Genomic DNA, 25,187 nt, shown 5'->3' with positions numbered 1-25,187 from the left:
AAAATACACTTTCTTAATTTATTGTTTTTTTATAAAACGACAAGTAAAAATGAACGGAAAAATCCTACAAATCGAAAATATTTATTGTCTAATTTATTTCTACCAACTTATATAAATATAAAAGTAAACAATCCTACAAATTACGAATTATTTTTTTATAAACGACATTTGAAATGATATTTGTAAGGTTGACGTCATCATCAATGATTAAAATCTTCAAACCATTTCTCGATGTGACTCTTGACACAACAACGTATAACTGATCATGCAAAAATAGTGATTACGGAAGATACATTCCAACATTTTCCAGTGACCGACCCTGACTCTTGTTAATGGTCAAGGAAAATGAAACAACGATAGGAAACTGTCGACGTTGAAATTTGAAAGGGATTCTAATGTCAGATGGTGTTAAGGATAATTTAGCAATAAAAACTTTGTCGTCTATATTGCTTCCTAATATTATTTCTCCTTCTATAATAAAAAGGTGTTAGCATGAGTGGTATTCTTTGATAATATATATAATTGTGATGCTGCACAAAGAATTTTTACATCAATATTTTTTTTTTTCTTTTCATTCTAATTGTGACTATAAATATGGGTTAAAGTCACAAGTACACAATATGCTTCAAATTATTTCAATCATCATTGATGTGTAATTATTATTTGAAACATAATAGTCATGATATAAATGGAAATTGAAAATCTGGTTTTGCATTGCTAAAATCTGGTTTTGCCGAGCAAACTTGACGCATGAGTCAACTGATGTAGAACATCGGATTTTTTATTTTTTATTATTAAATCAGGTTAAGCAACCTCCTAATAAATAGTTTTTTTTTTCAAGATTTGTTTTTTTCTTAGTGGCCGATAAAAAAATAAATCTACATGAGCTTGTTGATGTGACATTTCCATGTAACATTTTATAGGTTTGTGTTTGTTTCTTAGTGGCTGATAAAAAAATAAATCTACATAGACTTATTTTTTGAAATCATTAATGTCTAATTTCATGTACCGAAAAAAAAACTATAATAATTCTAAGAATTCTCATTTTATTTTTTTCTCATATATGTATACTAAATATATAATTCCAATATCAAAAAATAAATAAAATCAAGTTAATTAAAATTCATTTCATGGTGCTTAATTGACATATGAAATCTTTCCTATTTGAGTATTAACAAATTAATTCCGCAATATTTATTCTCAATTGTAAAGTTTCGATATGGTTAACACCTGGAGGACGTTATTTTAATCACAATTGGCTTACATACCATAGTGGTTGAATGATTTTATTCACACCGAGTGATCCTGAGTTCGAATCCCTCCAAAACTGCAATGCAAATTAGGGTTAACCTAGTTACATATTACGACCATTATATATATAAGATAAGATATAAGATAAGATGATATAATAAGTTGTGGTGTATAAAATATGTTCGGTGGTTAATTCCACCTTATATTATAGAACTGTTTCTATGTGATTGTGACCTGAACTAGCTTTAGTGATTGGGCAACATTATTTTATGTAACGACCCAAAATTTAGTATTCGTTATTTAATTATTTTATTACGCGAGGGCGTGATTTATAATTAAATGATTAAGCGGCGAATAATCATTTAGCGAGAACGTAAGTTAATGAGCGAGAAGTTATGTTGATTGGGCCTTGGGGCGTGTAAGTGGTTATTGGGCTTAGCCAATTGGGCTTTGATCCATGAGAATAGAGAGAGCTATAAGTAGCAAGTCAAACCATGAATAGTCTCATAATTTATGTTTCATGAGAAAGGAAGATTGAGAGCTAGGGCAAGAGCCAAAGAGAAAGAGAGGAGCTCGTGGGAGAGAAAGAGAAGAGCAAGCTTGTGGATTCGTCGAGCTAAGGTATGAGAGTTAGATTACATATTCGTGAGTGATTCGAAAGAGGGGAGGATGTCGATTCCTCCACTCCCAAACTCTTTCCACTCTATTTTCTTGTGGGTTTTGTGGGTGACTTTCTTAATGGAAAAATGGATTCTTTTGATCCTAACATGTGTAGTGAACTCATGGTAGATGAGGTAAACAACTTTGGGGAGTTGAAAGTGGGTATATGTAGATGTTTGATCAATGATTTGCATGTTTTGTTAAACTTGCTTAAAATGCAAGAAATTGGTATGAATTTGTAAGTGTGATGTATGTGGGTGTTTGTGAGTGTTAATTAATGTTCATAGATACCATATATGCTTGAATTAGCTGTTTATAAGAATTTATAACATGTCTAGATGGATTTTTGAGTGGATTCCATGTTAAACCGCCTTAGAAAACTCAAGAACAGATATTCTTTTCTGGTGTAGTTCGCTAAGCGACCAGGAGTTCGCTATAGCGAACATGTTCGCTGAAGCTCGCCAATGCTCGCCATGAGCAGGTGACTTCCTGATGAGGTTCGCCATGTCTCGCTGAGCCTTCGCTCAGCGAAGGCCTTTGTGACAGCAATTTTGTTGATGTTTATAAAGTGTAATTAGGCACTTGTAACATGGTTTAAGGGTATCCTTACATGATTGTTGATACATGTTGATACTGTTAATGCTTATTGTTAATCGTTATATGATTGATAAACGTGTATGCAATAAGTTGTAGCTTAAAGTGAGTATGTATATGTTTTAGCATTAATTTGCAATGATAAGAGAATGATGTGTGTTTTATGACATAAGTGTAAATGAAACTTTATGTGTATAAAAATGGTTATGCAGATAATTATCATATGAATAATTATGATTGGAGTGATAGGATATTGTGTTATCCTAATGTGTTAGATGTTGGAATTGTGTTTCCGCATCAGTGAATGAATAGCTTCGAGCTAGATAGCGTCATGTATTTGATGTGTTTAAAAGTAATCATGCATTCATGAATAATTGTGTTATGGGAATCATGTGAATTCCAATAATTGATGAAAATTGTTTATGTTTATAAAAAGTGGTCGAAGATGGGATTATGTTATCCGAGATCTGGAACCCATATCCAAACATGATATAAAACTGTGTGACTCCTCTTTATGGGAGAGATGGTTGATGATAGCCATATCCTACATGATATAAAACTGTTATTGAGCTTATCCAAGGGAGATAAGGTGGTTCGGTAAGTTCCGACGCATCCAACAAGATGTAAAACTGGGTTCATCTTAAATGGGGTGAATAGCGGCATCCATCATGATGTAAAACTGGTTTGGTCCACCATTGGTGATACGCTTATCCTGCATGATGTAAAACTGCTGATGTAGAGTCCGTACATGACTATAATCTGAACAGTCCGTACATGACTATAATCTGAACAGTCCGTACATGACTGAAAACTGAACAGTCCGTCATGACTGAAATCTGAACAACGTGGAAATGGTACCACATGCATTAGTTGTGTCTAGGGGACATGACATGAGTAAATGGCATTAGATTGCATTAGGGTAAATGTGCATATACTTGATAATTGTTATGTGACGTTATCTGATTGGATTGTAATGTGTTTTCCGTATGTGTTAAGCTTTGGTATTTACTAATTGTTTAATACTGTGATTGTTGCCATGACTTGGTATGTGAGTAGAGTCCGTCATGACTATAAAATGAACAAGTGTAGAGTCCGTCATGACTATAAAATGAACACTTTGGTAGTGTCCGAGAAGACGTGAAACTATATGATTGGTGTGTTTGTAAATGAATGATTAATTGGTAGTCGTATTTGACGATGTATGTGCGTGAGTTAGAAATGTATGATAGCGTGTGAAGTGTGTAGTATACTACTCACACTTATATTTATGTTTATGTTTTCTAACTCTTTGTTTTGTGTTATTTGCTGGACCTTTGGGGGTCCAGGTTGACAGGTTATGTGTTAGCCTCGTCCGAGTGAAATGGTGAAGCTCTGCTCTGATTGAGACACGGGAAAAAGGGGTTTTATATCTATATAGAGTCCTTTGGGAACACTCTGTTTGGTTTAGTTTCATTTTGAAAATGTATCCGTTTTGTATGACTAACGATGCATCGTGTCGATGCGAAGATTTGTGTTGTTTATTCAAACATTTTACTAATTAATTGTATTAGTATTATCTTTGAATGAAGCTTGTAGTATTCAAACCAGCGCTTTATAATCATATTTTCAATTTTTCGCTGCGTATTTTATAAAAAGATTTTATAAAGGCAGAGTTAATTAATTAACGGGTTTGGGTGTTACATTTTCCATGTCATTAATATATATATATATATATATATATATATATATATATATATATATATATATGGGAATGGATCAAATTACACCGGTGTAAGCTCAATAACACTTTAACGCAAATAAATTTTGCAAAATCCGTCGTTTGAAAGTTTATATCATATACATCCATGTTAAATTTTACAAAAATCTAAAATCGTTTGATATGTCATTGAGATTGATCAATATTAACGGTATTTAATAAAAACACATAATCCGTTATGGACTGGGCAATGGGCTTAAAGAAATATCCATTAAGCCCAATTAGTATAGGAAGGAAAATAGGCCCAAATTGAGTAAACTTTGAATACCCAATAGGCAAGAAGAAGCCAGGGCGTGACCAATAGGAACGACGTGACGCCAAGAAGGATAGATCTTATGTCACCAGAAATATCTTCTCCTTCCCTATGTCAACTGCCAGCTTAACGATGAAGAAATCAACCTCCCATAACCGCCATAGCTTGGAGGCCAAGGTTATCACCCCTATCCTCACGCTACCTCACCGAAGAAGATGCTAGTGGCCGTATTTCTAGGAATCTTAGCTTGGAGAAGAAGACTTGACAGTCTATAAATAGCTCCACACTTTCAATAGAGGGTTTTTGGCCCCCAATAACTTGTTGTTTTCTTGTAGTGTTTCTGCCAAAATTACTTTTTATTAAAGATATTCTCTCACCTCCTATCTAACTACTTCAAACCAAGATCGAAGTTTGTGATGCCCTACATGCTGAGATGTGGGGGTTGTGTTTGGGCTTAGACATGACTTGGAAGGAGCATTTTTCTCATCTTACTACAACATTTTAGCTCTACCGTAACGTCTAATTTTTGGGAGCTAAAAAAACCGTTCTTGTAGGGAGTCATAGACAACGGCTTTCATATCGTTTCAGTTAGGGGGTGGGCATGGTTCGGTTTTGGAAGAAAACCGAACCGAATTGAACCAAACTGTTTTCAAAATTCATAGTAACTGAACCGAACTGAACTGTTTGTCTTTCGAACTGAACCAAACCGAACTGTTAAAGTGGTTAAGTTTTATGGTTTTAAACCAAACCATAACTATTAATAATTGAACTATTAATAATTGAACTATTAAACCAAACCGAACTGAACAAAACTGATAATCATGAACCGAACCAAACTATTTCAGTTCAGTTTTAAAACCATTTGTTATGGTTCAGTTTTTTTTTTGTTTGGTTCGTCTAATTTGGCAGTTCGGTTTGGTTTTTGGGTTTTTTTGCCCACCCCTATGTAGTAGCATATGGATTTTTTACAAATATTAGGCAACAGGTCAAAACCATATATAGGTTAAGAGAACAGCTATGTTGCCTAGGTACGGGTACGGTACCGGTATCCGGTACGGGTACTGGTACATGGTACGACATTTTTAGAAAATTTAAGGTACGAATACGTTAATATAAAATATTAGAAAAAATATTTTTAAGTGAATTATTATCATCATGCTTTGAAGATTTAATTTTTGTTGGTCCACGTCTCAACTATTTTCATAAAGAATGATAGATAATTGAAATATAAGAAAAAAATTATAATATTTTAAGAGATTTTTCAATAGCCAATTTGTTTTTCCGTATTCATCATCATAAATCAACCAAATAAAAATGGGTACGGAATCGGTGCGTACCATACGAGTACCATGGAGTATCCGATACTGGTATGTACCCGGTACGGGTACCTCACATTTTAGGAGTACCCGTGCTACATACGATAAGAGTTTCCTATTGATTCTTTTGGGCAATGCTGAAAAACCGTTTTGGTGTGATTTCTTATTATTTTAATAAAAATTTATTCTCTTACGAACACACACATTCTTCCTCACAAATCCATTCTTCTTTAGGTTCCAGAAACTTGAATCCATTCTTCCCAGATTTCAGAAACTCGGATTCTTCTCAGAACCCATTCTTTAGTACTCCTTCTCTATTCGATTGAATCCAAGGCTTTGTTGAATCCCTCACAAGCCCTAAACTCGTCGAATCCCTCACAAACCCTAAACTCAGTGAATCCCTCACGAAGAAACTCATTGAATCATGCACTCCTTCTCTACTCTGTTTCTCAAGAAACCCTAAACTCACAAACTACAAAATCTAACAAACCCTTCTTTACTCTTTCAAAATTTCCGAGACTCGCGAACCAATAATGCTTTCGAGACTCACGAAACGTTCTATACTCCAAGAAACCCTAAAATTTTGAAACACTTATTTGAGAAATGTTTCTGTTAGTTAATGTGCTGATTTGATTTTATGTTAGTGAAATATGATAAAGTAGTGGAAATTATCTAATGTAAGTGAAGAGTTACATGAGTGAATTGTCATTGTTATTAGTGGAAGCACTTAGTGCTTAGTGGAGTGTTTAATCATTGATTAAGCACCTAGTAGTGGTGACTCTTTGATAGTTGTAACCATCACTACTCATGCTATATATATTCATGTGTATGAGATGCATTTGAAATAAGAAAAATACATGAATATTCAGCTCCAAAAACACTCTCCTACTCTAAATTATGCAACAATATAGTTTATAATATATACCACCTCTAGAATACCACCAACAGAGTGGTATCAGAGCTGCAGATCCTTGCAGCTGCAGCAAAAACAACAAAAAATATGGCTTCCACAACCAACCCTTCCGCAGTTTATAGCAATGTTAAAGTTCCTTTGTTTGAAGGAGAGAATTATGATTTTTGGGCTGTTAAAATGGAGACTCTATTCACCTCTTTGGATGTCTTGGAGTTCATCCAAAAGGGGTATGAAGAACCAGCACCTAAAGCAAATGAAAAGGATGAAGAATCAAGCACCCGACTTGAAGAATTGAAGAAGAAGAAGATCACAGATGCTGGAGTTCTCGGGATGATTCAAAGAGGAGTCTCTCTATCCATTTTCCCAAGGATTATGAGAGCAAAAACATCAAAGGATGCATGGACTATTCTACAACAAGAGTTTAAAGGAGACTCAAAGGTGAGAACTGTGAAACTTCAATCTCTTAAGAGAGACTATGAAAATGAAAGAATGAAGGAGAATGAGAGTTTGAATGAATACTTCAACAGACTCTCTGAATTGGTGAATCAAATGAAGTCACATGGAGATACAATAGATGATCGCAGAATTGTTGATAAAATTCTGATTAGTTTGACAGAAAAATTTGATCCTATGGTGGCTGTTATAGAAGAAACTAAGGACCTATCAACTATGTCAGTTCAAGGGTTGATGGGGTCTTTGAGATCTTATGAGCAAAGGTTGTTACGACGTTCTGAAAAATCAGTTGAGAGTGCCTTTCAATCTAAACTCAACATTCAGCCCAACAATGGTGAAAATAAGCCTCCAACACAAAATAGAGGTGAGTCTTCTAGAGGTGGCAGATTTGGAAGAGGCCGAGGTAGAGGCAGAAACTCACGAGGTAGAGGAAGAGGTGCGAATGATGGAAGATGGCATGAAGGAGCATCAAATAAATGGTGCAACATTTGTAAAAGTAACACTCATGCAGAGAAGGATTGTTGGAACAAGGGCAAATCACAATGTTACAATTGCAAGAGATTCGGGCACATTAAAAAAGATTGTCGTTTTGGCAATTAGCAGCATGCTTCATTTGCAGAAGGAGAAAATGATGAAGGTAATTTATTCTTTGCTTGTCAAAAGGCATTTCAAGAAGATAAAAATGTGTGGTATTTGGACAGCGGTTGTAGCAATCATATGACCGGAAAGAAAGAAGCTTTTATCAACATTGATTCTTCATTTGGCTCAAAAGTTAAATTGGGCAATGGAGAACATGTTGAAGTAAAAGGCAAAGGCAGCATTGGAGTTACAACAAAGCAAGGAAGCAAAGTCATTCATGACACTCTTTATGTGCCGGAGTTAGATGAGAACTTGCTAAGCATTGGACAGCTTTTGGAGCATGGCTATTCTCTAAATTTTGAGAATCTAGAGTGCAGAATTTTTGATTCAAAGAGAAGAAATGTTGATGTTGTAAAAATGACCAGCAATAGAAGTTTTCCACTTTCTCTTAATTACGAGAAAAATTTCAGCATGATGGCTAGAGAAGATAATGACTCTTGTTTGTGGCACAAAAGACTTGGGCACTTGAACTACAATAGTCTCAAGTTGCTTTATCAAAAGAAGATGGTGTATGGGCTGCCAATAATTGAAGAAAAATCTGGTGTGTGTGAAGGATGTATGCTTGGCAAACAACACCGCCAACCATTTCCAAAGGGAGGAGCATGGAGAGCTAAACAAGTGTTGGAACTTGTACATACAGATGTGTGTGGCCCTATGAATACTTTGTCCCATGCCAAAAATAGGTACTTTATCTTGTTTATTGATGATTTTACCCGCATGACATGGGTATATTTTATGAGACAAAAATCTGAAGTTTTTGGAATTTTTAAGAAGTTTAAAGCTTTTGTTGAGAAACAAAGTGGTAGGTTTATAAAAGTGTTGAGAAGTGACAGGGGGAAGGAGTACACCTCAAATGAATTTCACAAATTTTGTGAAGATGAAGGTGTTGAAAGACAGCTCACTGTTGGCTATACACCTCAGCAAAATGGTGTATCTGAAAGAAAGAATCAAACTGTGATGGAGATGGCGAAGTCTATGCTGTTTGAGAAAGGTTTACCTAAAACCTTTTGGCCCGAGGCTGTTAATACTGCTGTGTATTTGCTGAATAGATGTCCAACAAAGGCTGTATGGAATAAGACTCCATTTGAAGCTTGGAGTGGAAGAACACCTTCGGTGAACCACCTTAAAGTTTTTGGGTGTGTTTGCTATGCTCAAATTCCTAAACAAAAGAGGACAAAGCTGGAAGAAACAAGTGAAAGATGTGTCTTTATTGGCTATAGTTCCATGTCAAAGGGCTATAGACTTTACAACATGAAGACAAACAAAGTGATCATTAGCCGGGATGTTGTATTTGATGAGAATGCTTCTTGGAATTGGGAAGAAGACAAAACGGAGGAGAAAACAGTCCCTGCAATTTTATTACAACAAAATTCAGCAACTGAAAATGAGCAACCAGCCCCATGTACACCAAGTTCTTCATCATCTCCAAGTTCACCAATTTCAAGTTCATCATCTCCGAGCTCAACTCCAATAAAATTGAAAGACTTGAGTGATATTTATGCAAGGTGCAACTATTGTGTTGTAGAACCAGAAAATTTTGATGAAGCAATCAAAGAAGATGTTTGGAGGAATGCGATGCAAGAAGAAATAGATGCAATTGAGAAGAACAAAACATGGCAGCTAGTTGAAAAGCCAAATGACAAAGAAGCTATTGGAGTAAAGTGAGTGTACAAATTGAAACATAATCCTGATGGTTCAATCCAAAGAGCCAAGGCTAGATTAGTAGTCAAAGGCTATGCACAACAACCTGGAATTGATTATAGTGAGACTTTTGCTCCGGTTGCACGATTGGACACTGTAAGAACAATCATTGCGTTAGCAGCTCAAAAAGGTTGGAATTTGTACCAACTTGATGTGAAGTCAGCTTTCTTGAATGGAGAACTAAAGGAAGAGGTGTATGTGCAGCAACCTCAAGGCTTTGTGTCTAAAGGCCAAGAGGAAAAAGTTTACAGGTTGAAGAAAGCTCTCTATGGGTTGAAACAAGCCCCTAGAGCGTGGTATAGTGAAATTGACAGCTACTTCGTTCAGCAAGGATTTCAAAGAAGTCAAAGTGAACCTACCTTGTATGTGAAACATCAAGGTAAAGATGATATCCTTCTTGTTGCCCTTTATGTTGATGATTTGGTGTATACTGGTAACAACAAGAAAATGGTTGAAAATTTTAAAATAGAGATGATGAAAAAATATGAGATGAGTGATCTTGGCTTGCTGCATCATTTTCTTGGCATTCAGGTTTACCAAGATGAGTATGGAGTTTTTATTTGTCAAAAGAGGTATGCTGAAAATATTTTGAAAAAGTTTGGCATGTATGGCTGCAAACCTGTTGATATTCCTTTAGTGGTGAATGAAAAATTAAAGAAGGAAGATGGTGGAAGATTAATAGATGCAAGCATGTATAGAAGTTTGGTTGGAAGCTTGTTTTATCTTACAGCTTCAAGGCCTGATTTAATGTTTGCTGCTAGTTTACTCTCAAGATTCATGAGCAAACCAAGTCATTTACATCTTGGTGCATCAAAAAGAGTTCTAAGGTATGTCATGGGAACCATGGAGTATGGAATCAGATTTGAGAAAAATTCTAAATTTGAAGCTAAAGGCTACTGTGATAGTGATTGGGCTGGAAGTGTTGATGATATGAAGAGCACTTCAGGTTATGTATTCAACCTTGGTTCAGGTGTGATCTCTTGGTGCTCAAAGAAGCAAGATACTGTGGCGCAATCTTCAGCTGAAGCTGAGTATTTAGCAGCTGGTTTGGCTACACAACAATCACTTTGGTTGAGAAGAATATTGGAAGATATTGGAGAGAAGCAAGAGGTAAGTCTCCAGCTTCATTGTGACAACAAATCAGCTATTGCCATGGCAAAGAATCCTGTTTTTCATAGCCGGACCAGACACATTAACATAAAGCATCACTTCATTCGAAGTGTGATTGAAGAAGGAGATGTGCAGTTGATTTTCTGCAGTTCACAAGAGCAGCTTGCAGACATCTTTACTAAAGCACTACCAAGAGGAAGATTTCAGCAACTTAGAGAAGCAATGGGAGTTAAAGAGCAGCACATTAAGGGGGAGTATGTTAGTTAATGTGCTGATTTGATTTTATGTTAGTGGAATATGATAAAGTAGTGGAAATTATCTAATGTAAGTGAAGAGTTACATGAGTGAATTGTCATTGTTATTAGTGGAAGCACTTAGTGCTTAGTGGAGTGTTTAATCATTGATTAAGCACCTAGTAGTGGTGACTCTTTGATAGTTGTAACCATCACTACTCATGCTATATATATTCATGTGTATGAGATGCATTTGTGATCTTAACTGTTGATCAGAACAGGTAGAAGGCCAGCTGGAAGTCCGTTGAGCAGGTGGTAGGCAGCAAGTCCGAGCAGATGATCCACGGAGGGGGGGGTTGTACCTGCAGGTGCTCCGATGCCTAAGTCAGTAAGGGTAGAGAGCAAAAGAGATACTAGAGAGAAGTTAGAGAGAGAGAGTAATTGCAATAATGAATAGTGTCTACCTTGCTCTCCCAAAAGGGAGAGTATTTATAGCCCCCAGCTCTGGGCCAAAGGTCCTCTTAGTGGGCTGGACTAGCCAAGGCCCATTAAGAGGGACTGCCAAGATATTACCCTTAGATAGTGGGCAGAGTAGTAATTTTACCCTATCTTGGTGGAGAGGTTGTGCCATGCTGATATGGAGGTGGTTGGGCAAGCCATGTGGACTTTGTGAGGGTCTAGGTGGACTAGCATTAGTCTAGTCCAGAACAGGAGCCCCCCAAGTCGTTGCTCCTAGGCATAGGAGTGATGACTTTAGATGTGTGCCCAAGTGCAGAAGGAAATCTCCTTGCAACCTCTCTTGAACAAAAGTGGACGAGGAAGTTGCTCGTCAAAGCCTTGCTCGTAGCAAGTATCTGCAATGTTTTGCTCGAATCGATTTTTTCGAGGATGTTTAATATCTTGTTCGTAAGTATGGTTACGAGGAAGTATGTGTTGCTCGTATCTCCTCCGAGGAGATGTTGCACAAGATGGGATAGTTGCTCGTTGCTATAGCGAAGAGATAACAACGAGAAGTGTCGTTGCTCGTAACGATGACGAGGAGATGATTTTCAAGAAAGGACTGTTGCTCGTTGCCATGACGAAGAAGTTAGCAACGAGCAGGTTTTCTGTAAAGCGCAGCCTTTTGCTTGAGGACTTGCTCGAGTGAAATTCGAGCATCCTTTTTCATTGGGGATGTGAAAGGGTGCATTTACTGCTTTGATTTTTACGAGGGAGTGTAAGGACCATTGGATCAAAGCGTCGCTTCACTTTCCTGGCTTGGTCTATATAATAGAGGAGAGTGAATTTCATTTTTACTTTTCACTCTCTCTCTTCAATTGTGATTTTCTCTGAAGTTTCAACTTACTAGTCAAATCGTTCTTCAGATCTCCTTCATATTCAAGGTAATTCTTTCAAATTTTGCTCTTTAGATCCATTTTTTGTTGTCCCTGCCCAGTTTTGGGCGTTTTTACATGAAGATTCCATGAATTTATGAACATTAAGATGAATGTGCCGGGCACCATATGAATTTAGTGCCGGGGAGCCTATCTCCCCGTTTTAAACTTTAGGTTAGATGACTAGCGACGGGGAGCCTATCTCCCCGTTTCAAACTTTAGATAGTTTATTTGAGATACGGGGAGCCTATCTCCCCGTTTCAAACTTTAGATAGTTTGAATATGCTGGAGAGCTTGTCTCCCCTTTTTTCAACTTAGAACATTTTTTCATGAAATTTGTTGTTTAAATTTCAACCGGGGAGCTTACTTCCCCGTCTTTAGAAGTTTTGAGGAAATTTCGTTATACAACCTTAGTGCCGGGGAGCTTACCTCCCCGTTTTGCCTGGCTTACCCTCCTCGGTTTGCTTTTAATTGCCATTTGAAAAGGGCTTTGGTCGGGGACAGCGTCCTCGTCCTATCTTGCGCCCTTTCACTTGAATTGCGGTGAAAGGGTGGATTTGGTCATCGAATTCACTTTGTTTTTACTGCATTTCAGGTTTTAAAATGTCAGAATCCGAGGAGGTTGTGGAAAGCCAGGGTGCGGAGAAGTATACGCTGGTCGACTGTATAACTGACCCTGCATTGGATTGGGTTGCTCCTGAGCCCCGGGGAATAGCTTCGGCGCTTACTTCCAAGGATCCAAGATTATATACCACGGTCGAGCAGAGGAGAGCGAACGAGCCCCAACACTGGTCGATCCGTTTACCCGGGGAGGATGAACGGGTGTGCTCCTCTTTTGCCGGGCATGATTTTGCTATGTATGAGTTCGTCTTCAAGGAGATGGGGCTTAGGCTGCCGTTCAGCCCTTTTGCGGCAAGTGTTCTTAAAGCCTTACAAGTGGCTCCTTCACAGCTGCACCCGAACTCTTGGTCATTTATAATGGGGTTCGAGCGTCTCTGCGTGTACAAAGGTGTTCGTCCCAGCCTTCCCCTTTTCTTTAGGATCTTTAAAATTCAGCGCAAGCCGACGAAGGAAGTAGGACGAGCACCTCGTCAAAATTGGGTTTCGTTGAAGCATCACGAGGATGTTAAACTTTTCAAAATGTTTGTGGATTCCGTTAAGGATTTCAAGGAGAGGTACTATGTCGTCCGGCCAGAGTCTCCATCTGCCCGGGAGAGTTTACTGGAGCTGGAGGAAGATAGGGACGAGCAAGGTGTTGCTCGTAAGGATGCCAGCGGGCAAGTTATAGTTCGGACAGTTCCCAAGTTCCCGTTAAGCTGGTCGTACACCCACTTCCAGAAGGAGCCTAAGGAATATACAACCGGGGACGCAGATTTGTCTCCCGAGGACATGGCTGCCTTCGAGAGTTTGAAGACCTTTGTGGCCGGTTTTACTCCCGGGGTCTGGACGACTCGTAAGGGAGTTACAATAAGAGATGAACACGGGGAGCCTAAGGCCTCTCCTCGTTTTATTAATACTAGGACCCTCCTTAAGTGCAAAAATGCCGGGGAGGTTAAACTGTGCTTGGGTATTGCTTCCTTTCTTTTTAACTTAGAAAAATTTATGTTATTGTTGTGTGTATTCCTCGTCCTTTACTAACGTGCTCGTCATTTATTTGCAGACGAAATGGAAACTATTGCCGAGCGCATGTTGAAGGCCAAGCAGGATGAGAAGGCGAGCAGGTCTGGCCGAGGAAAAAAGAAGATTGTTACCAGAGCATCCCAGGAAGTGAGACCGGGGACCCCTTCCGTGCAGGTTATTGGGACCTCGGCGGGCACCCCTTCTTCAGCTCCCCGGCCTCCTCCAGCGAAGAGGACAAGAGAAGAAGATTCCCCGGTTGAGGAGGCGGGCATGGGTGCATGCAGCAAGTTTCCTGTTCCTCGGTGCTTTACCGTGGACAAATTTTTTGAGAAGTATCCTCCGGAGGTCTTTGAATCTGAAAGGGCTGCTATTCTCAACCAAGAGCCTGAGGTCCGTAAGCAGCAGCATGCTCGTGACATGGCTGCTATGGTGCGGATGGTTCCGAGCTCCCTTGTCCTTGGTAACGAGCGGGAATCCTTAGTTGAGCAGCTGAACACTGCCCAGGCCAGGCACGAGCGGGCCAAAGGTCGGATCAACCAGCTCAAAATTGTTGTGGATGACCTCAAGGAGAAGCAACAACACTGGGGTGACCAGCTGGATGAGCACCGTAAAAGGGGAGAGGAGTTGGAAGCTGCTCGGGTTGAGATTGAAAGGCTCACTGCTGCTATGGCGCCGGGCGAGAATGAGCACAAGGCTGCCGAAGGGTTGACCAGCCGAGCAGACTTGGTCAAGGTGATAGCTCAGCTGTCCCATGACCTTGTAGAGGGCACTGAGTATGCCTTTGGGAATGCCGTGCAGCAAATCCAGTGCCTTAATCCTGACGTGGAATTGGTGACCCGGGGAATGCATGTGAACGGGCAGGTCAAGGATGGGCAGATTGTTATCCCGGCTGGTCTGGCCGACTCTGATGAAGAAGAGGATGATGTTGACGTGGCATTCGAGGAGGGTCATGAAGACGAGCAAGGCGACGGGCACGAGCAGGAGGATAGGTGCGAGGAGTAGATGTCCCCGGCCTTTCTATTGTAATTTATTTTGTCTTTTTGAATTTTGGGGCCTTTGAGCCATGGTTTGTAATATTGGAACAAGTGGGCTTTTGTCCCCGTATGATTTTTATGACAATTCCGGGCAGGTGCCCGTTTTATTTATCCATGCTTGTTTATAACTGCTCGTCTATATCTGCTCGCATGTATGTTTACATTTTCTGCTCGCGTGTATGTTTCCTCCTTTTTTAACTTAGAAAATTTTACAAAATTTCGTTGTTTAAAATTTCAACCGGGGAGCCTCCCCGTCTTTTTAACTTAGAAAATTTTGGAGAAATTTCGTTGTTTAAAATTTCAACCGGGGAGCCTCCCCGTCTTTTTAACTTAGAAAATTTTGGAGAAATTTCGTTGTTTAAAATTTCAACCGGGGAGCCTCCCCGTCTTTTTAACTTAGCCAAATTTTATGCTAATTTCTTGCTCAAAATCTGAGCCGGGGAGCTTGTCCCTATTTTTAACTTAACGAATTTTGTTGTTTAAACTTCGTGCCGGGGATGTTACCTCCCCGTTATTGAGGTGCTCGTCTGGGCATGCTGGTATGCTCATTCGAGCAAGTTGGTGTGCTAAGTTTTGCCTGTTTATTTTTATGCCTGTTTTGTATACTTATCATATTTTTGCATGTATGAATGCTGCGCTCGTTGTTATTTTGCCGGGGAGGTTTCCCCTGCTTGATACTGAGCATGTTTTATTGAGGGTAGTCTCCTCTGTTTTGACTTAAACAGTTTAGGGAACTGTATAAGCACTTAGAGTTGTTTCTAAGTTACGCGAATACAAGCACGCTAGTGTACCCTTCTTCGCAACCTGAACCTCCCATCGCGAGCTGGGTGCTAGGTCGTGGCACGGGGACGATGGGCTCGTTTCGAGAGTTATCCTCGTCTAGCAGGAGTTCCATTTCCCTTATGGTGAATTAGTTCCCCTGCTATGGTTTTAGATGAGCACGTGTGCCATGGTGCCCTCCGTTGTTTAAGGTGCTCGCTTCGTTGTGTTCTGAAGTGCGAGCAGCCTTTTAGTGTGGCAATAACTTAGCTGTAATATTGTTTCAATTTCTGGGCATTCCAAGGTCGAGGAAGTTTCTTTCCTCGAAGGTCCTCGAGATAGTATGCACCATTTTCTGTTTTGTCAATGACGCGGTATGGTCCTTCCCAATTGGGTGCAAGTTTGCCATCCTGGGAGTCTGCGTTGCGTCTTAGGACGAGGCTGCCCACCTCGAATTCCCTTTTGATGACTTTGGTGTCATGACGGGCAGCTATTTTCTGCTTCAGGGTGGCCTCCTTTAAGGAAGCTCCTGTTCGAATTTCTTCGACGAGGTCAAGCTCCTCTCGAAGTGCTTCGTCATTCTGTTCCTCGTCTAAAGGTTGCTCAGTCCGACGAGATGGTTCCCCAATCTCTACGGGGATAACTGCCTCCGTTCCATATACCATTCGGAAGGGGGTCTCTCCAGTTGTGGAGTGAGGGGTTGTTCGATAGGCCCAGAGTACATTGTCAAGCTCTTCGACCCATTTCTTTTTGTTTTGGTCAAGTCTTCTTCGTAACCCTCTTAGGATTACTCTGTTGGCTGCTTCAGCTTGCCCGTTGGTTTGGGGGTGCTCGACCGATGTGAAGTGCTGCTTGGTGCCCAGGGCAACAAGGAATGCTTGAAAATCTTTGTCTGTAAACTGTGTTCCATTGTCTGTGACTACCACCTGTGGTATTCCGAATCTAGCTAGCACATTTCTTTTGAAGAAGCGCAGGATTCTGAGTGACGTTATGTCGGAGAGGGGTTCGGCTTCCACCCACTTTGTGAAGTAGTCCACTGCTACTATTAAGTAACGGTTTTGATAAAGTCCTTTGGTAAAAGGACCAAGTAAGTCCATGCCCCACCAGGCGAAGGGCCAGGGGGAAGACAAAGACTTTAGTTCTCGAGGGGGAGCTAAGTGCATATCCCCATGCCTTTGGCATTTGTCACATTTTTTTACGTGGTCTTTGGCGTCCTGTTGCATAGTAGGCCAATAGTACCCTGCTCGTAGAGCTTTCCTGGCAAGTGACCTTCCTCCCAGGTGTTGGGCGTTAATGCCCTCATGGACTTCGCGCAGGATGTAATCTGCTGTGTCCTCGTCCACACATTTTAGGAGAGGAATGGAGAATCCTCTCCTGTATAATTTTCCATCAAGGATGACATAGGAGCAGGCTCTTCGTCTGACTATAGCTGCTTGTTTCTGGTCGTCAGGGAGAGTTCCGTGCTCGAGGAAGTTGTATACTAGAGTCATCCAGCAGTCTTTGTCGCCAATGACATTTATGTCCACAACCTTGCTTGGTTTTTCTATGCTTGGACGAGGGAGTATCTCTTGGATGACAGATTTGTTTCCGCCCTTCCTTTTTGTGCTTGCCAGCTTGGACAGGATATCTGCCCTTTTGTTATGCTCGCGGGGAACATGTAATATTTCAACAGAGTTGAACTTGGTGATTTTTTCCTTTACTAGCACTAGGTATTCAGAGAGGTTATCATTCTTGGTCTGATATTCTCCTAGCACCTGTGAGGCGACCAGTTGCGAATCTGTGTATATTTTTATCTCCTTGGCTTGCAAGTCCTCGGCCAAACGTAGTCCAGCGAGGAATGCTTCATACTCTGCTTGGTTGTTTGAAGTTGGGAAGGATAGTGCTAGGGAGACCTCGATTAGTAAGCCATTCTCATTTTCAAGGATGATGCCTGCACCTGCTCCTGTAGCGCTTGATGCTCCGTCTACAAAGATTGTCCATTTATCTGCTCCGTCCACTGTAGGGGAGGAGCTCGTCATCTCTGCGACGAAGTCAGCTAGGACTTGGGCTTTTAGAGCTTTTCTGCTCTCGTAACGGATGTCGAATTCTGAGAGTTCGAGGGACCATTTGAGCATCCTGCCCGCCATATCTGGTCGGCCAAGCAAAGACTTGATTGGTTGGTCTGTTCGGACCACAATTGTATGGGCCAAGAAATAATGTCTTAGTCTCCTCGCAGCATAGACTAGTGCAAGGGCTATTTTTTCAATTTGTTGGTATCTTAGCTCAGGACCCTGCAAGGCTTTGCTTGTAAAGTATACTGGTTTCTGCCCTTCGTTTGTCTCACGAATAAGAGCTGCACTTACAGCCTCTGAGGCGACGGAAAGGTACAAGTATAATACCTCCTCGTCACTTGGTCGTGAGAGGACAGGTGGTTCTGATAATGCCTTTTTCAGATGTTGGAGAGCTTGCTCGCATTCATCTGTCCATTCGAAGACTGCTTCTTTCTTTAGTAGTTTGAAAAAGGGGAGTGCATGTTGTGCTGATTTAGATACAAATCTGGAAAGCGATGTTAGCATTCCATTAAGAGTTTGTATGGACTTCTTATCGCTCGGAGTGGGGAGCTCGGCAAAAGCTCTGCACTTGTCAGGGTTGGCTTCAATTCCTCGCTCGGTTAGGTAAAACCCCAGGAATTTACCTGCTCGGACCCCGAAGGTGCACTTCTCTGGGTTGAATCTCATGTTGTATTTCCTGGCCTGCTCGAACACCTTTCGAAGGTGCACGACATGGTCGAGTTCCTCGGGGGATTTTACGATCATGTCGTCCATGTATACCTCGAGCATGTCTCCTATTTGTCCTCGGAAGACTTTGTTCATCATTCGCTGGTATGTAGCTCCTGCATTTTTGAGACCGAAGGGCATTACGTTGTAGTAATAGTTGCTCGACTCGGTCATGAAAGCTGTTTTTTCTCTATCTGCTACTGCCATTGGAATTTGGTTATAACCTGAATAAGCATCCATAAAAGACAATAATTTAAAGCCAGAAGAATTATCAACAAGTCTATCAATGCAAGGTAAGGGATAAGAGTCTTTAGGGCAAGCCCTGTTAAGATCGGTATAGTCGCAACACATCCTCCACTTTCCATTAGATTTTTTGACGAGTACAACGTTGGACAGCCAGGTTGTATACCTGGCCTCCGAAATAAAATTTGCCTCTAGGAGGTCTTTTACACATTTTTCTGCAGCCTCCGATTTCTCAGGAGACTGCCTACGCCTACGTTGTACAATGGGAAGTGCAGTGGGATCAATAGTCAGCTGGTGACATGCTATGTTGGGGTCCAAGTCGGGCATCTCGGAGGCGTGCCAGGCGAACAGATCAGCATTTTCCTTCAAGCAGGCTTCAAGTTGCTTCCTAGCAAGTTCGGGGAGCCCAGTCCCAATCTTCACTGCCCTGCTCGGGTCTTCTCCGAAGGGCATCAGCTCGAACTCCCCGTCTGGAACCGGACGACGGTGCTCTTGGCTTGCCTCGTCGTCTTCCTTCTTCTCCTTGCGGAGCTTCTTCTCATCTTTGTTTTCCTGTTTGGAAAAGCGGCTGTCGAGGTCGATGGAGCTGATTTCTGGCAAGGGCAGGGAAGTTGTTGCCTTGGACTTCTTGGACTCGGGGAGCTGCCCGATATATTCATTTCCTTTGGAGGACGCGTTGAAGACTCTCCTTGCAGCTTCAATGTCTCCATGCAGTGTCGCAACTTGGCCTTTATGAGTATAATACTTCATCTTGAGGTGGGCGGTTGAAGGGACAGCCATTAAGTCAGCAATAGCTGTTCGGCCCAGGATGCACTGGTAGAGAGAAGGGCAGTCTACTACCAGGAATTTCACTTTGATAGTTTTTGCAGTTTCTTCAGAGCCAACGGTGACTAGCAGGTCTACATAGCCCCATGGCTTAGTTGTTGCTCCATTAAATCCGGAGAGATCAGATCCAAAATAAGGAGTGAGGTAGGTTTCATCTAGTTGCAGACTCTTGAAAAGTTGGGAATACATGATATCACAGGAGCTTCCTTGGTCGACCAGTACCCTGCGGACGTCCATATTTGCCATGTCCACTCTGATGAGCAGGGGTATCTGGGAGTTTGCAGTTCCACCGGGCAGCTCTTCCATATAGAAGGCTAAGGGCTTTGATTGCCCTTTCGGTTTATCTAGAGTTGCGCTCAGGTTGGAGGAGCCATCTATCAATTCTTCAAATTTTCTCTTGATGGATCCCACAGTCTGTTTGTCAAAACCTCCACCAGAGATCACCATAGCTTGGGCAAGTGCGTCCCATTTGTTCAGTGTAGGAGCAACATAGGTGTCGTCCAAGTAGTCAGGGACAAAGAAATCTTCAGGTCTGGAGATGGCAAGGGCAACTGGCTTGTGCCCGGATTTTTCTGGTGCAGCTTCTTCAGTGTTACTGGTCTCAGCAGCTTCTGCCCGGGGAGCATTGCCCCTCTTCACGTATTGTTTGATTTGCCCATTTCTAATCAGAATTTCAATGGCATCCTTCAATTGGATGCAGTCGTCAGTCAGATGGCCGTAACCTTTGTGGTACTTGCAGTACCTGCTCTTGTCTTGGCCAGGCTTTGTGGGTTGTTGTCTTGGAAATTTAATTCCTGCCTTAGTGAACTCAGCTGAGTTGCACTCTTTCCAAATTTCTTCCTGGGTTTTACTAAGGGGAGTATAGTTGCTAAAAGTGCTAGGAGGTCCACGGGGTTCCCTAGGCCTTTCGCCTCTTCTTCTTCCTCCTCCTCGGCTGGACTGTTCAGCATTTGAACGAGGAGCAGGTTGACTGTTTCCTGCTCGCCCATAACGGGCAGCATCTGCAGCTTGTTGCTCTTCATATTGGATGTAGGGTTGAGATTTGAGGAGGAGGTCGCTAAAGGTGCGCGGTTTTTCGATTCCAACGGCTTTTGCAAAGTCACTGTTTGGCCTAAGGCCCCTTTGGAGCAGGTATTTCTTCATATCATCAGTTGTTTCTACTTGGACGGCTTCCTTGTTGAACCTCTCTATGAAACTGCGGAGAGATTCATTATCAGCTTGGAAGATGGCGTCCAGGACTGCCTCAGTCTTTGGTTGCTTGCGGGAAGCAGTGAAGTGCCTGCGAAATTGGTCGGACAGATCCATCCATGAGGTTATGGAGCGAGGAGCTAGGCTGTGGTACCAAGCCATAGCTCCCTTTCTCAGAGTAGTTGGAAATATTCTGCATCTAATTGCTCCGCTGACCCTCAAGAAGTTCAGGGTAGCATTGACTGATGCGATGTGTTCATCTGGGTCAGAAAGTCCATCATAAGCTGGGAGAGGAGGTGGTCGCTCACATCCCTTTGGAACGGGTGCTTGAAGTATGTCGTGAGATAAAGGGCAGCGGGGATCATCCTCGTCACTCTCTTGTGAGTTTAGGGGAGGTGAGCCCTCACGATCAGGAGTTGGGCTCCTGGAGAATTGGTCAGTGTGATGGCTGCGGCTTACTGGCTGCCCTTGTTTGGTCATCAAGCTGAGTCCCTGGGGAGAATGACGACGAGGAGGTGTTCGGTCCACAATTTTTCCTTTTTTCACATTTGGAGAAGATATACCCTCGCGGGGAGGGGAGACATGGTCTCTTTTCTTGCCAGGTTGCTCGATCCTCTCAAGGGCAGGTCGTCGTTGTCTGACAGTTTCCTGACGAGGAGGGGATGGAGAAGTAGGAGCTCTCCTCGGGGGAGAGTTGTTCCTTGAGAATCGCTGATTCCTTTCCAAGCGATCAAGTCTCATATTCTGCTCGTCCATTCGGCGATTCTGGCCTTGGAGAGCTTCGGTGGTTTGTTTCAGGGCAGCTATGAGTGCTGCTAGTTCAGCATTGGTAACTGAAGCAGCGGACAAGTCGGTCTCTGCTGATTTGCCCTGCTCGGACTGAGGGCGCTTCCCTGTCTGTTTCTCAGTCAAGACGACCAGGTCGCCATCCTCAGAAGTCCAGGAAGTTTCCTGCCCGTCTCTAGGGTCCGACTCGGGGAGGGCCTGGAGGTCAGTGATGAGAGCAGGAGACAGACGGGGAGAAGATGGAGGAGCAGCGTCCTCAACGTCATTGTTGAAATGAGATGAACTGGCCATGATGAAAAAGTGATTGATTGGTTTTGTTCTTTGGTTTTCTTGTTCGAAATAAAGAAGGGGAGAACTCAGATCCCCACAGTCGGCGCCACTGATCTTAACTGTTGATCAGAACAGGTAGAAGGCCAGCTGGAAGTCCGTTGAGCAGGTGGTAGGCAGCAAGTCCGAGCAGATGATCCACGGAGGGGGGGGTTGTACCTGCAGGTGCTCCGATGCCTAAGTCAGTAAGGGTAGAGAGCAAAAGAGATACTAGAGAGAAGTTAGAGAGAGAGAGTAATTGCAATAATGAATAGTGTCTACCTTGCTCTCCCAAGAGGGAGAGTATTTATAGCCCCCAGCTCTGGGCCAAAGGTCCTCTTAGTGGGCTGGACTAGCCAAGGCCCATTAAGAGGGACTGCCAAGATATTACCCTTAGATAGTGGGCAGAGTAGTAATTTTACCCTATCTTGGTGGAGAGGTTGTGCCATGCTGATATGGAGGTGGTTGGGCAAGCCATGTGGACTTTGTGAGGGTCTAGGTGGACTAGCATTAGTCTAGTCCAGAACAATTTGAAATAAGAAAAATACATGAATATTCAGCCCCAAAAATACTATCCTACTCTAAATTATGCAACAATATAGTTTATAATATATACCACCTCTAGAATACCACCAACAGTTTCAAAATTTCAGAATCACCAAACTCTTGTTTGAAACGCTTGAACTGTAAATCCCTAGCTGCTCTCATCTTGTTCAATCAATCTCTGAAGGTGACGATATCTCGGAGATTCACGAAGGTAATATATTTTTGCTGCTGCGAATATTTCCTTTATTGCCTTCTGAAATTTAATTTAGCCTTAAATATGTTGGAGCTTGACATACTTTTCATTTTACATTTAATGATGCATTACATGCCCTATAATGGCTATCATCTATTGGATCTTCATTTTTCTGCAATAAATAAATTTGGTTCACTATATGTTTGTTTAGCTGAGTAGTACTCACTACTAATTAAATTGGTGCCATATTTGTTTTACTTAACATTTACCTCCAGTGATGTCAAAATAGGAAGAAATTTTGTACCACAGTGTCATTTTATCTTTTTTGAGTTTTATGAGGTTGGTTGTACTTTCATCATATAGGTTCAGTTGTAAGCATCATCTTTATTGGTCAGTAAGAACCCACAATGTCAAATTTGATGAAGATCTTCCTTGAGAATATACTTGCTCTGGCTCATATTGTAAGTTGGCTTTCTTAATAATAAAATAGATAATCTACTTTTTGAATTATTCAAGCATGTTGCACACAAATTTCCCCTTTTCATGTTTGTATATTTAGGCCTTGAGATTCTTGTATGATAAGTAGCCCATTCTCTCAGGCTTCCCTTCAAGGATGTGTTATATCTATAAGCTTAAGTGCACTTAGGATAGTTTTTTTCTTCATCAGTATTGCTTCAAATGACATATCCAATCTATAAGCTTGAGGAGTCAAAATCCATTGACTTTAAGAGCTCAATATATAAACAAGAAGGAACCTGAGATTAGGCACTGCTCTCGGATTTATTCGCAAGCAAGATCAGACTCTAATTGGAAGCTAAAAATGAATATAGTAATAATTTTTATTAATATTTGTTATGTTCTAAGATCATTCTCTAGTGTTATATTTGAATGTAGTAATAATTTTTATTAATATTTGTTATGTTCTAAGATCTTGCTGTTTAGTTGGCTACAAAATGAGCTTGTGCTCTAGCCTACTATTGTAGATTTGTAGTAATTTTAGTTCAAATTTAAGGAAGAAAAGAGGCATTTTTAAGGGATTGCAGTTTTCTCAATAGAGCAATGTTTTATTTCCTGGTACATCTGTTTGTTATGCAGTTTTTTTTAGAAGGGTTCTGTTTTTAGTTTGTTGCACTACAACATTTTTGACCTTTGGCAACGACACTACAAGCAACGGCTGCAAAAGTGTTGTGTAAATACTCATAGGCAACAATTTTCACGTGTTACCATATTTCGACAGTTTGTTTAATCTCGTAATGAAAACCGTTGCCTATCCGGCTTAGGCCACGGCTGTTTAGGCGTTGGGGCAACATAACAGTTGCTTATGCATCTTCAACAGACAACATGTAACAAAGCGTAGCCTGTACCCCTTTTTATCCACGGTTTTTGTTTTAGTTTAAACTGTAATAATTAATAATTCAGAGATCGATATATTATATGAGATTAGAACACACTTACTTGATAATCATAATCACAAAGCAACGTTACCGGAATTGCACCATGTAACGACCCAATTTTCAAATTATTAATTTTAATGTGTTAAAATATTTTATTTAACGTGGCATTTTAATTAAGTTAATAACTAGAGTTATTTATCGAGTACTTTAGTTATTAAGCGAATAGTGAGAGTTATCGTGTTATTGGGCCAAGCCAATTGGGCTTGAGGCCCAATGGGCCTTGTGTGTGTGTGTGGCGCCATATGGCCATGAGAGGGAGAAGAGAAATTCATTTTTCTCATGTTCTTATGTTCTTGAGAGAGGAGAAGAGGAGAGCTTGGGAGCTAGAGCAAGGGGAGAGCTAGAGATTCGAGATCTTCGTCGTGTTTTCTTCGAATCCAGGTAAGAGAGTAGATTTCATATTCGTGGGTGACTCGAGGAAGGGGAGAATGTCGATTTCTCCTCACCCGAACTTCCTCCACCCCATTTTCGTTTTAGCTTAGAACGGATTTTCTTGATGGAAATCGTTCCTAAGGTTCTTAATATGTTTAACATGCTTTTAACATGATTAATGAACGGATTTAATGATTAAAAAACGAGTTTATGAAAGATTAAACTCAAGAACTTTGTGTTCTTGAGAGTTTTGAGTAAAAGTGTTAAATCTCTACTTTTTCGTAGTAAAAATGGTAGATCGGTGAAATGAACCGTCCTTTTGTGTTTAGATATGTTTGTAGCACTTGAATACAAACTCTTTTGGGATTTATAACATGAAAAATGGGATTTTTGGGCGTTTTTGTGTAGAAAACGCATGTTTTTCCGCCTCAGGCACAATAATTTCCGCCTGAAACGGAAAAACAGTGAGCAGCCAGCCTTTCAGATATTTTTCCGCCTCAGGCGTAAAAATTTCCGCCTCAGGCGTAAACTTCCGCCTCAAACGTAAAAATTTCCGCCCCAGGCGGAAATACTGCAGTTTTCACCAATTTTTCATCTGCTGTCTTCCTTTGCATGTATTTTCAATCAGTGGCTTATTCTTACATGATTGTTGATGATTGTTGATGCTTGTTGATGCTTGTTGATGCTTGTTGATGAAGAATGATGTGTTGATGAATTGTTGATTATATTTGTGAATTATAATTGTTGTTGATTGTTGATGATGTTTGTTTAAATATCAAAGAAGTATATTAAGGTGTTAATCAACTTAATAAAGAAGGATATTAGAGTATGTTATTCTAATAAAGAAGTATAT

The 25,187-nt window shown here is 41.0% G+C and overlaps 1 protein-coding gene and 1 long non-coding RNA gene across 2 annotated transcripts; both read left to right on the top strand.

The window, feature by feature from the left end:
* Window positions 1–14,142: 14,142 nt before the first annotated feature.
* On the top strand, window positions 14,143–14,874 carry LOC123905275. The gene has a single exon (XM_045954889.1). The coding sequence runs from the start codon at window positions 14,143–14,145 to the stop codon at window positions 14,872–14,874; it is 732 nt and encodes a 243-aa protein (XP_045810845.1).
* Window positions 14,875–22,407: 7,533 nt separating this feature from the next.
* LOC123908723 lies at window positions 22,408–23,560 on the top strand. The gene is made up of 2 exons (XR_006809672.1): window positions 22,408–22,526; window positions 22,872–23,560. It is a non-coding gene; the product is annotated as an uncharacterized LOC123908723 (long non-coding RNA).
* The last annotated feature ends 1,627 nt before the right edge of the window (window positions 23,561–25,187 follow it).

This window comes from Trifolium pratense, linkage group LG2, assembly GCF_020283565.1.
Source record: "Trifolium pratense cultivar HEN17-A07 linkage group LG2, ARS_RC_1.1, whole genome shotgun sequence".
Classification (NCBI taxonomy): Eukaryota; Viridiplantae; Streptophyta; class Magnoliopsida; order Fabales; family Fabaceae; genus Trifolium; species Trifolium pratense.
This window is presented reverse-complemented; position numbering and strand designations above follow the sequence as displayed.